This window comes from Brassica napus, chromosome C3 (assembly GCF_020379485.1).
Source record: "Brassica napus cultivar Da-Ae chromosome C3, Da-Ae, whole genome shotgun sequence".
NCBI classification, from domain to species: Eukaryota; Viridiplantae; Streptophyta; class Magnoliopsida; order Brassicales; family Brassicaceae; genus Brassica; species Brassica napus.
The window spans coordinates 63599717-63611938 of record NC_063446.1 but is presented as its reverse complement, the minus strand read 5'-3'; the positions used below and the strand labels follow the sequence as shown (position 1 = coordinate 63611938).

General features: G+C 31.7%; 1 protein-coding gene across 3 annotated transcripts; it reads left to right on the top strand.

Annotated features, from left to right (window-relative positions):
• Positions 1-5620: 5620 nt before the first annotated feature.
• LOC106422171 (pectin acetylesterase 8-like) lies at positions 5621-11793 on the top strand. 3 transcript variants are annotated; one of them, XR_007320886.1, is made up of 15 exons: positions 5621-5991; positions 6702-6817; positions 6909-6991; positions 8303-8432; positions 8528-8607; positions 8677-8763; positions 8853-8977; positions 9088-9148; positions 9245-9298; positions 9373-9450; positions 9516-9621; positions 9715-9860; positions 10064-10880; positions 10970-11048; positions 11433-11793. XR_007320886.1 is itself a non-coding variant. In XM_022700057.2 (13 exons), exons 2-13 carry the CDS (start codon positions 6703-6705, stop codon positions 10226-10228), a joined length of 1230 nt encoding a protein of 409 aa, XP_022555778.2. In that variant the 5' UTR covers positions 5621-5991; position 6702; the 3' UTR covers positions 10229-11357. The 3 variants fall into 3 exon arrangements, 2 of the variants coding, with proteins under 2 accessions (XP_022555778.2, XP_022555777.1); XM_022700057.2 differs by lacking the exon at positions 11433-11793 and having other exon boundaries at positions 10064-11357; XM_022700056.2 differs by lacking the exons at positions 10970-11048; positions 11433-11793 and having other exon boundaries at positions 5625-5991; positions 9969-10163.
• Positions 11794-12222: the final 429 nt, after the last annotated feature.

Genomic DNA, 12222 nt, shown 5'->3' with positions numbered 1-12222 from the left:
GGATTTGAGAAAACCCGGTGAAACCGGCTAAAAACCGGTAAAACCGTTGACCCGGTTCAACTTCGAAACCAGGTTCAATATAAATCAACATATAATTAATGTATTTTCAGTTGTTATTGAAATATAATATTTCATAATTAATGTTTAGTTTTTACTATTTAATTAGTTTTCTAATTGATTCTTTTTTAAAAGAATTTTTTTTAAAAAATCTCTTTTTGACTCTCATATTTTCTCATTTTCTATATTCATAAAATTTAAGATTTTTAGTTGTAAAAATAAATAAATATGTAATTTAAATGGTCATTCATTTTTTTTATCAATTTTAGTTGATATAGTATTCACTTGTATATATAACTAAGCTTATGGTTATTGTTTATTATATAATTAATAAAATAGAACATAGAACATATTATAGGTAGAACTACATTTTAGGTCTATATAATGTAGATATATGATTATTTAGATTTATTTATTTTTAAATAGAAAACCCGGTTCGACCGATTGAACCGGTCCGACCACTTAACCAGTAGCTTTACCGAGTCGGTATCCGGTCCGGTTTTAAAAACATTGCTTTTCTCTTTCTACCGTTGTGGATCCAATAAAAGTATCTCATCGACAAATTCATCTAGAATAGCTTCTTTGTTAGTTTTTTCCGATGTTGAGCATGATTTTAAAGGTTCCAAGCGAGTCCATGGCACATACATGAGAGATCTCTTCAATTCACATGTTGACGCATACATGTTGGTAAAAGCACATGGCCGTATGGATGGACCGTATAATCAAGAAAGAGTTGGTTCTTCCTGAAATTATTGACGACGACATGAATTTCACATTTCAATTGCGATTACCCTTGTCGCTCGCTATATAATATGTTTGGTAAATTTTCCGGTTAAGACTTGTGAGTAGATACACGTTGGGATAATTGTTACCAACCGATGGTCCATATAATTTAAAAATTGTCCGACAGATGTTACAAAATAGGTGTGGTTAGATATATGATTTGTAAACTTTTACATAATATAGTTTCATTAGCTGATACATATTTCTTTAACTTAGATATAAGATTTGTATACTTTTACATAATATATTTTCATTAGCTGATACATGTTTCTTTATCTGTTACAAAAAATGTTGACGCTTTTTTAATTTATGGGTAAGATTTTATAAATAGCTTGTGTTAGCTGATACATATTTGGTTAAATGCTACAAAATTGGTTATTAGACTAACTTAATCACTATCTATTTAATTTATATATTCTTTACGGTTAATCATTATTGTACTATATGCAAAACCAATGAATTACATCTAACCTACGGTTTACATTGTAAATAACATACTACATTGTGATTATTGGTTTCGGTACATGATAAGTGTTTTTCTAATAAACAAGTCATCCACTAACAATCTATATAACATTTTACAGTAAAACTTACCGTAACTTATTTCGCTACAAAATAGTTTTTTTTTCATACGATACGTGGTTGTTAGATGGTACATAATAGGTTACCATGATAACTTAATCATTAACTTGTACATGTCTGGTTAGTTGTTATCTAACTAGTAATACGCTTTTTACAATGGTTGGTGAGTTGTCGAGAGGTAACTGACGTTAGCTAGCTGATACATGATTTGTAAGATGCTACTAAATAGGCTATTGTTTTAAGTTAATCGTTATCTTTGTAACTGCTATCACAGTCCATAATTTAACCATCGATTTTCAGTTTTAAAAGTTTTACTCAAAGATACATAAACTGAGGAAAAAGTTATAGTAGTTGCGTTTGGAATTGATATCCAAGAGAACATGTTTGAATGTTTGCTTTCTTTGAATCCATGATTCACTGGTATCCATGGCGTTCCAAACATCAATTTATTGATGTGATGGTGACACATATGGATTGAGGAAGAGGAAGAGGTTACCATATGATTGGTGTCGAAAACAGAGTAGGTGATGATTTGAAGATTTTGGAAGAAGATCGATTGATTTAAGAAGAAACTTTAATCTTAATAGAAGTTGACAAAATTAAAAGAGAAATAGATAAATGAGAGAGATGTGAGTTTGGAAAAAAAAAAATATATACAAGATGAAATTTTAGGACAGGGATAAGACAAGAAAAGAAGACATAAATGTCTGTAATGGACATCAGTTTTTTTTTATGGTTTGTTTCTTAATTTCTCATTGATTTGTGTATATTGACCCAATTGTCTTTTAATTCTCTGTGTTTTAAACTTTTAATAGAATTATATACAAATAAAAAAAACAAATGAATGATTTACGTAGTATTTTTTTTTTTATTGTGTCGACCATTTTCGTTAGATCTATATTTGTAAGATAATCAAATATGAAAAATGAAATTTAACTTTGAACCTTAAGCGTCTTTATGAAAGTGACTATAGTTAGAAGTGGAATTATGTTTCATTATTGACCATTTCAAACAAATATATTTCATGATTGTTCATTTCAAACATTAATATGGCTGGCAGAGGACTCGGAACACATAGTCTCAGCTATATCAAGTTCCGGTTTAAAATGTTTTTATTGGTTTACTACCAATTAGTACACATAGTTTCAATTATATATATACTTGTTTAATTAATTTAAGTATGTATTAAAATGTTTCAAAATTTAAAAAAATTCTAATTAAAACATGTCCAGCAAATCTTATAACAATTTTCTAATAATTTTTCATTCTCTAAAATTTGCTAACAGCTGTGTTTTCTTAAAGTCCACCTTTTACTAATCATTCATTGTAAATTATTTTTTCGAATAACATTTTCGAACCAAACGAGATGCTTCCTAGGCTGCATGGAAGCTTCGTCACATGTCCGCTTCCCGCTTCGTAACCGGAATCGGAATCGGAAGCTCGTGGAATTTTTCAGAATCTCGCTTCTAATACGTTTCCAACAATACATCTTTAAAACACGTTGGAAGCTTACGCTTCCGTTTAGGAATCACGCTTCCATTTTAAAAACTTAGTGTCATGAATAAGTATAAAAAAATGTATTTTTATTTTATATAAAATCTAAAACTAATAGTATTAAAATAAAGGAAATACAAAATATGCAAATATCAAAACTACTACTAAAATTATCTGTGTGCATAATAATTTTTATAAGAGATTATTGCATATATATACAAATATATTGTGACAGATATTTATGAACTATTAAAAATAATTAGTTTGATAATATTTTAATAAGCTTAATCTGTTAATATTTTTATAATTAAATATGAAATCAACTAAATGAAAAATTATTAAAAATAATTATGTTTATATATATATGGATATACGCTTCCAATATGTACTCGCTTCCTAATTTTTTTAAAAATCTCGATTTTACGTTTCCACACGATTCTGTTTTCGCGTACCCGCTTCCGTTTCCATGTAACATAGGATGCTTCTGCTTTCTTTTTCCCATTATCTTTTCTTGATTTGTTTTTTTATTCATTTTAGGGTATAAATCTTTTTCGGAACAAATAGTCAACCGTTGGTTGGCTGCGGAATGCGTAATTTGGAAGCTAATAAGAATCGTTACATTTCAACAACACCATTACTGGTTTAGCAAAAAATAATTCTTTGGTGTCATGAACCCAGTAGTTACAGGGGCGTATGTAAAACATATGGAGACATATTTTAACAAATATAAAATAATACAGACTACAATATAAATTTATGAAATTAAGGGACATGTTTAAAAAATCAGTGGCTGCACGTATGTTTTGGCTGAAACTTTGACAATTTTTTCTAATATATATATAAACGAAACTTCTTCCTTTCTATAAATTTTTAAATTCTATAAATATATTCAGAAATTGCACTTTATAAGGCTATTATTGTTTAATGTAAAATATTTTTCACAGTTACCACATGTGTGTCACAATTTGAAAATCCTATGGAAACAAACAAATCATGAAAATTTTCATAATGTTATTTTGATCTACAATTTTTTACATTGTCACTGTAGACAAAACTGACAAAACTTTTGTCAGTTAAGCATTTTTTTTATCGAAATACTATTCTATTACTCAAATTTGAGGTGGTCTAAGTAACCAACCCGGAATAGAACAACTAATGAAATAAAATACTCTATGGAAAGACCTCGCAGTCCTAGTTAAGAAATCTGAAATCTGATTCTGCGCTCGTGGAATATAAGAAATCTTGAAATCCAGGAAGCATATCTTCAGAGTCTCTATCCTCTCCAATTTTGTCGCAAAGCTCGGCCAAACATGCGGCTCGTTGATCATTGCAATCAAATCCTTGCAGTCTGTTCCAAAGCTTTGACAAGTCGAATGTTGGAGCATACTCTCCATCGCCCATCTCAGTGCTTCCATCTCTAAATGTAAGGCAAACTCTCTTCGAATATGATTCCGTGTCCCCATAAATTGAACCTTCCCCAAGCTATCTAGCCACACCCATCCATTTCCACTAAACTGTGCAGTAGATGTCCATGACCCATCTATCATGCAGATATTCTCCAAGCTTAAGACTTGAAGGTTTTTAATATTAAGGTCTTGTGGAGCTGTTGGTATTATCTCATTTGCGTTAAACCAGGCTTGAGACTCACTCTCCGCATAGCGAACTACGTCTAAAGGATCCATGTCTATTCCCGTAAAGAGTTTATCATTTATGGCCTTCCAAAGTTACCATATTATCCAGGGATATGGATCCTTGTCTAATTTTGGTTCAATAATGCTATTCTTTCTCCAGAAGAGATAATCCATATTAGCATAGATGCTCGAAAGGGGGAAGACATCTTGACTCGTTGGTGTCGCTGAGAGAGACCAAGCTTGTAAAGGTGGTGGACATTCGAAAATTGCATGAGTTACAGATTCTTCTGACTCTCTATATTGTGGACAGTAGTTATCACATCTCATGTTACGCCGTACCAGATTCCTCGTCACTACCACATAACCAGTTACTAGTTTCCATATAAGATGACAAATCTTTTGTGGAGCTTTTATCTTCCAAGCAAAGGCTTGACGCTTTGTTATACTAGGTTCCAGTACCTCATTCTCTTCATCAGTCTCTAGTAAGTTTCGAGCTACCCAATATCCTGATTTAACTGTGTATTGTCCATTTTTAGTATAGTTTCAGCATAATGTATCCCGGCGATGAGTGGTGCTTATAGCCTGACTCGTTATGTAGGGTATATCAGCATGGTCAACATAGTTCTCCAGTAGCCCAACAACCCGTTCCTTCATATCCTGGTTAATGAGATCACTACTCTCATGTTCGGATGCAGCCTGGGCCAAGGGCCGTGCTGGTCTGGCTGTTGTTGTCAGGATCCAAGGATTTTTCTACACCTTAACCTCATATCGAATATACCTTATGTCTGATTTCTAATAATAGTAACTTTTGTGCTGCTGAGATACTGGCCCACATATATGATGGACTGGTTACGGAGACTGTTCAAGCAGTTCTTCTTGTTTAATATCCATATAAAACCAAATTAAATATATTTGATATGAACTGAATTAATTATTTGCTTATGATACTTAATGAAGCACATCTGAAAATAATCGATCTGAAATCGAATAGGATCCAGAATGTCCAACATAGTAGATACTATATATATGTGAGTATATAAGAGAAAATAAACAAAGGTTAAGTTTGTAATGAAGTAATAATTCAGGGTATAATCTGAAAACATATTATGTATATAAGCACATGATCTTCTCGTACACACCACCAATTCTTTGTTTTATTATACTCTGTTTTTATCTAAAACCAAAAAGGAACGAATCAGTGTCGGCTCTTGGTTCTAAAACCAAAAAGGTACAGACCTGACTACACACCCAAAAAAGGTTATACGTTGGATCCAAAACGCGCGTTATACAAAGCTCTACTACTCCGTAACTCCTCCTCCGCCATTTGCTTGGAAACTCTTCTTCGGCAATGTGCTGAAACTGAGTCAACGTCCGAGTAAACGAAGTGAAACTTGGTGGTTTAGACTAATCGCAAGTTGGGTTTTGAAAGAAACCGCGTTTCCAAGTAAGTATGTTTGTGACAAAAACTCTCTTTCCAAGAAAGTCTGATTATTTTCCCGGTATGCAAAACTAATTCTTCGTTGGTTTCTTCTACGTATAAGAAAAGACTTCGAATTTTTCTCTTCTTCACTTCTTGTCTGGAAAAATATCATCGGAAAAATTTCCGGGGAATTTTTTTTTCTTTAGATTTAACAAACTGGAAAACATTATTTAGATAGGAAATAATGTAAATAGATAGTTCGGATCTAAACTATGGGTATGAATGGTGACCGGGGAATGATGGGGAATAATGCATTCCCTAACGTTCCTATAAAAAATCACCATTCGCAAGGAATAATAATTCCTTCTCATTCCCTCTCGTTCCTGTTTTTTGTAGAGAATTAAACGATAAAATTATTCCTTGTTAAATTTGAGAAGGAACAACCATTCCTTTTCATTCCTGCTATTTTTTTCCCGTATATTCCTTTTCTGTTTGTTCCTCTTGTTTTCCGAATGGTCACCAGTCAGACGAGTTTTGTCTACTACGTATTGTTTTTTCTTTCTTTTAGCGGTACTATAATGCCACTTTTTGTTAGCTAGTCACTTTTTACATGTTACTTCTATTTATATACTCTTGAACTTTTTTTTTTTTTTTTTTTTTTTTTTTTTGAGTTTAAAAAAAAAAAAATACTCTTGAATTTTTTTTTTTTTTCATTTCTTGTTTTCTTTCGCCAGAATGATCAACTTCAACCAATGGTTGGTTCTTGTGGTATGCTCATTAGCAATCTTGAAAGCAGAAGGATTGCTCGTCAATATTACATTTGTTCGAAACGCCGTCGCAAAAGGAGCCGGTGAGTTTATATTTATGCTTTTCCTTTTCTAAATGAATGTTTCAAAAAAAAAATTAATTCATGCTTTTTCTATTTGAGATTTTTATTGCAGTATGTTTGGATGGTAGTCCACCAGCTTATCATTTAGACAGAGGTTCGGGAACTGGAATCAATAGCTGGTTGATACAGCTTGAGGTTTTGTTTTGCTTTTCTCCCTCTCTTATGTTCTGTATATTCCTGGTTCTGCTCATATGGAATAATGTTGTGAACAAATGCTAAATCAAACTCAAAAATGTAAGAATACTAGAAAGTGAAACTCAATCGAAGCAAATATCCATTTTGGAGTATTTGTATACTGATTGTGTGAATAAATAATTTACAACCAATTGCACTTGTATTTGTACAACCTTAAAACCGAATTCATTTTTTCTTTTAGGAAACTACCTTTATTTTCTAAAAGTTGGATTTTAATCCTAAAAAAACAATAATCCAGCCTGTATCATTTTACTAGTGCGCCAAGATTTAATCACTTTCGAAATCAACCTAGTTTGTGAATTTTGAAAATTAATAGATTTAAAAAAGTTATGTGGATTGTGAAAATTTATATACATTGACTTATGAAATTCGATCATAACTTTTCTTAGATTGATAAAAAAATTCATGAATTTGTATTACATCTTTTCTATCATTTTTTGTAAAATAAATATAGAATATATTTATTTTCTAAATCATATAGCATGATTATTTATTTTTTGCTTTCAAATTAAAAAGAAAATAATGCTGATACATACAAAATTGAACAATTTTCTTAAATAGCCATTTTATAAGATTTTGTCACAAAAAGCATTTAAAAAAGAAAATAACCGAAAGAAGTTTATTAAAAATATAAAAGACTATTTTATCCCTTACGGTATAGATGTATAAAAAATAAAAAAATAAAAAGTTGTTTTTATATTTTTTTTTTCAAATTCGAACATTTTTATAGTATTTCTATTTTATAAAAAAATATTTTTTTCAATTTTTCTTTTTGAAATTCGAAAATGTTTTTTGAAACTATTTTTTTTTTTTAAAATATTTTAAAATTACTAAAATGTAAAAGTATATAAATGTAATGAATTATAGTTTTGAACATATAATTTCGATTTAAGGTGCAATAGATATTTGGTAAGAATAATTATTTTGTTTTCTAGTATATTTATCACAAGGATTTTGAAAATCACATGGATACATATGATATTTTGAAAGTTGAGTCTTATGAGTAAAAATAAATAGAATTCATCTCCCAATAACACTAGATTTAGTTAGAATTAGAGAATCAATAATAACTAAACTTTTTGAATAACAATAGATTTGAATGGATTTTGAAAATTTTTAAACCAATAATAATGAATTTTACTAAGATTTTTGAAATCCATGAACCAATAACAATGAATTCTTAAAATTCACAAACTCTACGCCGAATTTTGTGAAAGTCAACTGATTGTTTTCGGAAGTGCTCGATTCTAGGGAGGAGGATGGTGTCATAATGTAACAAACTGCATTAGTCGGATGCATACTAAATTAGGTTCATCGAAGAAAATGGTGGAGAATCTTGCTTTCTCAGCTATTCTTAGCAACAAGGAACAACGTAATCCTGGTATGGATGCAACTACCATTTTTACTGACTGTTGATCAAACATAAGTTTGGTTTCCTTATAGGTTTTTTTGTGTGGTTTTTCTTGGAAATGGCAGATTTTTACAATTGGAACAGAGTGAAAGTTAGATATTGTGATGGTTCATCATTCACAGGAGATGTGAAAACAGTGAACCCTGTGAGTATTAAAAAGAAAAAATGAGTTATATTTTAGTGTTATCAATGATTTTAACGGTGATTTGATCAGGCTACTAATCTTCACTTCAGAGGTGCTCGAGTTTGGCTAGCCGTTATGCGGGAGCTGCTAGCTAAAGGCATGAGAAACGCCGAGAATGTTAGCTTATTTTTTTCCTCCATTAAACTAAACTCTTGCAAATTTAGATCATTAAAAGTGGTCTAAAAGCATTGATGAAACTATGGCAGGCTGTTTTGTCTGGGTGTTCTGCTGGTGGGTTAGCTTCACTGATGCATTGTGACAGTTTCCGAGCTCTATTACCAATGGGTACCAATGTAAAATGTCTTTCAGATGCCGGTTTCTTTCTCAACACGTAAGACATTTGCTCCATTGTGAACATTTTTAAATTATACGGTTTAGCTGTATATAATATACTTCTATACGGTCTAACAAAAAAGACATTTTCGTCGGTATGTTTTTCAGAAGAGATGTTTCAGGAGCTCAATACATTAAATCATACTTCAACGATGTGGTTACACTACATGTAAGCGTTGTTTTATTTGCTTCTTCCTCTCTAGTGACAGTAGATAGAGTTTCTCATTCTTGTTATTGGAAGTTAATAAGTGAAATGCTTTTGCAGGGATCAGCAAAGAATTTACCGAGGTCATGCACGTCAAGATTGACCCCTGCAATGGTGAATTAGCATTCATGTATCCCTTTTGGTTTTTCTTCAGCTTTACTCGTATAATCATTTTTGAAAAATTGCAGTGTTTCTTTCCACAATACGTAGCTCGCCAGATTAGAACTCCTGTTTTCGTTCTTAATGCTGCCTACGACTCTTGGCAGGTACGTTATCTCTTTACACTATTTCTCTTAAAAACGGATCTTTAAATATCACATTTCTTTCTCAGATTAAGAACATTTTGGCTCCTCGTGCTGCTGATCCTGATGGAAAGTGGCAGAGTTGTCAGCTTGACATCAAGAATTGCCAACGAAGCCAGCTCAAAGTTATGCAAGGTTAGCCTCACAACCAAAAGCCATTCAAGAATATGATTTGCTGTTGGTCTTTTCTTAACATCATTTGCATAAACCGGGTTGTATGTTCTTTAGATTTCAGGTTAGAGTTCTTGAGCGCAGTGATAGGTTTAGGAAGATCTGCATCAAGAGGGATGTTTATAGACTCATGCTACACTCACTGCCAAACCGAGACACAAACTTCTTGGTTCTGGCAAGATTCTCCAATTCTAAACCGAACGGTAAACTCTTGTCCAAATTCTTGTGAAACAAAAGGTCATATTAAAAAAGATCAGTATACATTTGTGTTGTCTGCTCAATTTTCCTCTTAATTTTGTTTATGGGAGCAGACAATAGCAAAAGCTGTTGGAGATTGGGTTTATGATAGAAAATTGTTTCAGAAGATAGATTGTCCTTACCCTTGTAACCCTACTTGCCACCACAGGGTTTTCACTCCTCAAGATGCTCCTCCAATTTAAGAAGATTCTGCTATAGATTTGTTTTTTTTTTTAAAAAAAAATCTTATAAATTATATCACACACATATAGTAAGATATTCTTACGGTTTAGCTATAGAAGAGGAAAAAAAAAAGAATGTGAGTGATTCTTGAGGGTTGAGGATAAGCTTTATTCAGCACAAATGTTCAAAAAAAAAAAAAAGCTTTGTTCGGCACCTGTCTTGTGTGCTGGTTGAGTGTCTCTGTTTCTCTTCCATTCTTATGTAAAATGGGAAATTGTTAGTTTTTATTTTAATAAAATAATGTATAGCTCTTTTCTTAACTCAAGTTTGACGCCATTTTATGTAATTTTATATCCAATCAATATGTACATATTCTTTTCAACTTTTAAATAATAGGAAATTGGACGGTATACCAATCAAAAAATTAATAATTTAACATTGATCGAATTTATCCAAATAGATAAGATACACCAGGTTTATATATATATATAATGGCGATTGTTCCTTAAGAAAAACCGACATGGCCGAATAAAACGTGGATTGCCCTGATTCACATAGTATAACAATCAATAGTAAAGGGCAATCAATTTCTTCTTAAATCTTAGAGAGGATTGAAGCTGAGAGTGAGAAAAGCGTATGTTTTAGTTTAAAGAACAAGGGAGTGAAGAATCAACATCAAAAAAATACGAGGAAGACAAAGAAGGCAAAACGAACCATAAAATTGCAGACTCCCAAAGGAAGGAGACGCAAATTGACATCAATGGTACAATATATAGGAGAAGAAACCTGACAACGACGTCGAGGTAAGAAGTGTTGTTCTGTTCAAAGATAATATGATTTACCATTTACGAACACAATTTCGAGTGATGACCACTATGGAATTGACGATCAGAATCTAATAGAGGCTTCTCAGTAGATATGGTGGTGAGGATTAACGACAGTGGGCCAATGAATGTGTGTCGCCATGTGAGGTAAAAATAAGAGATGTGAACGATAACTCACTGATTATATTATATCCAGTAAAACAAATTTATAGTATAGAATATGTTAATTAATGTAGCTATTTGTGTAAAATTAATATATAGTACTATTTAAGATATATGTCATCTTTCTCTATACCATTTCCCTTAAATGGAACAATATGTTGTGTTTTTGAAATTTAATACTTCTCTTTTTCGCGGTGTTCATTAGTATATACTATAGTTTGTAATTTTCTTATAAACTAATAATTGTTTCATGTTTATAAACATTAAAATTATAAAATGAAAGAAAGTTAAACATTAATATTCTTATACTTTTCGGACCAGATTTGTGTGCTCCCTTGTAATATAGTCTTTGTTCCCTTTGTATGTTAGACAAAGTTCATTACATATTCGCTGGATCCAATTTCCGTAGAAACGTTAATGGGTTGCGATCAAAGTTATGGGCCTTAAGGAACCGAAGCCTATAGCAAGCAATCGAGCTCGAAAGCGAAGGAGTCAAGGCCCCGGAGATCGCGGAGCAGTTACGGAGATCACGAAGTCGACTTACTATAAAGAAAGGAGGAGAGACATGAAGAATGACACGTTGAAAACCCTAGAGAGAACTACACACTAACATCGAACTTGTTTCCTCCCGATCTTAGACTCTTTTCTTTACGGTTCTCGTTTATATCACTCGACCTAGTTCAACTCATTGTATTCAATCTTATTCATCAATAAAGTTCATTTTTACCTACTGAAAACTGTTTAACATCGTTGTGTTTTAAACATATCGTTGCCTACATCATTTGTCTTCCCTAGATCAAACTTCGATCACTATCAAATACTTAGTGTAGATTTTAGGTTTTGCAATATTTATTTATTGAAATGAAATAACATCATTCTATGATAATAATGTTCTAAATTATTAACTTTTTGTACTATTTGTTTATCAATTCATTATCTGTTTCATATTATTTTTCATCTAATGCTCACCTTAATAAATTTGTGTGTGTAAATATAATGGACCCGTTTTTTTTATTTATAAAAGGTCTCTGCTATTGTCTTGTACATGGAAAACAACATCATCAATAGTGTTTTTATTGTTCCTCATCTTCCTTTTCTGTGAATTGTGTCAGCATTTCAGCTTCCTCGTAAAAGACGCCTCCATAAACATTACTAGACC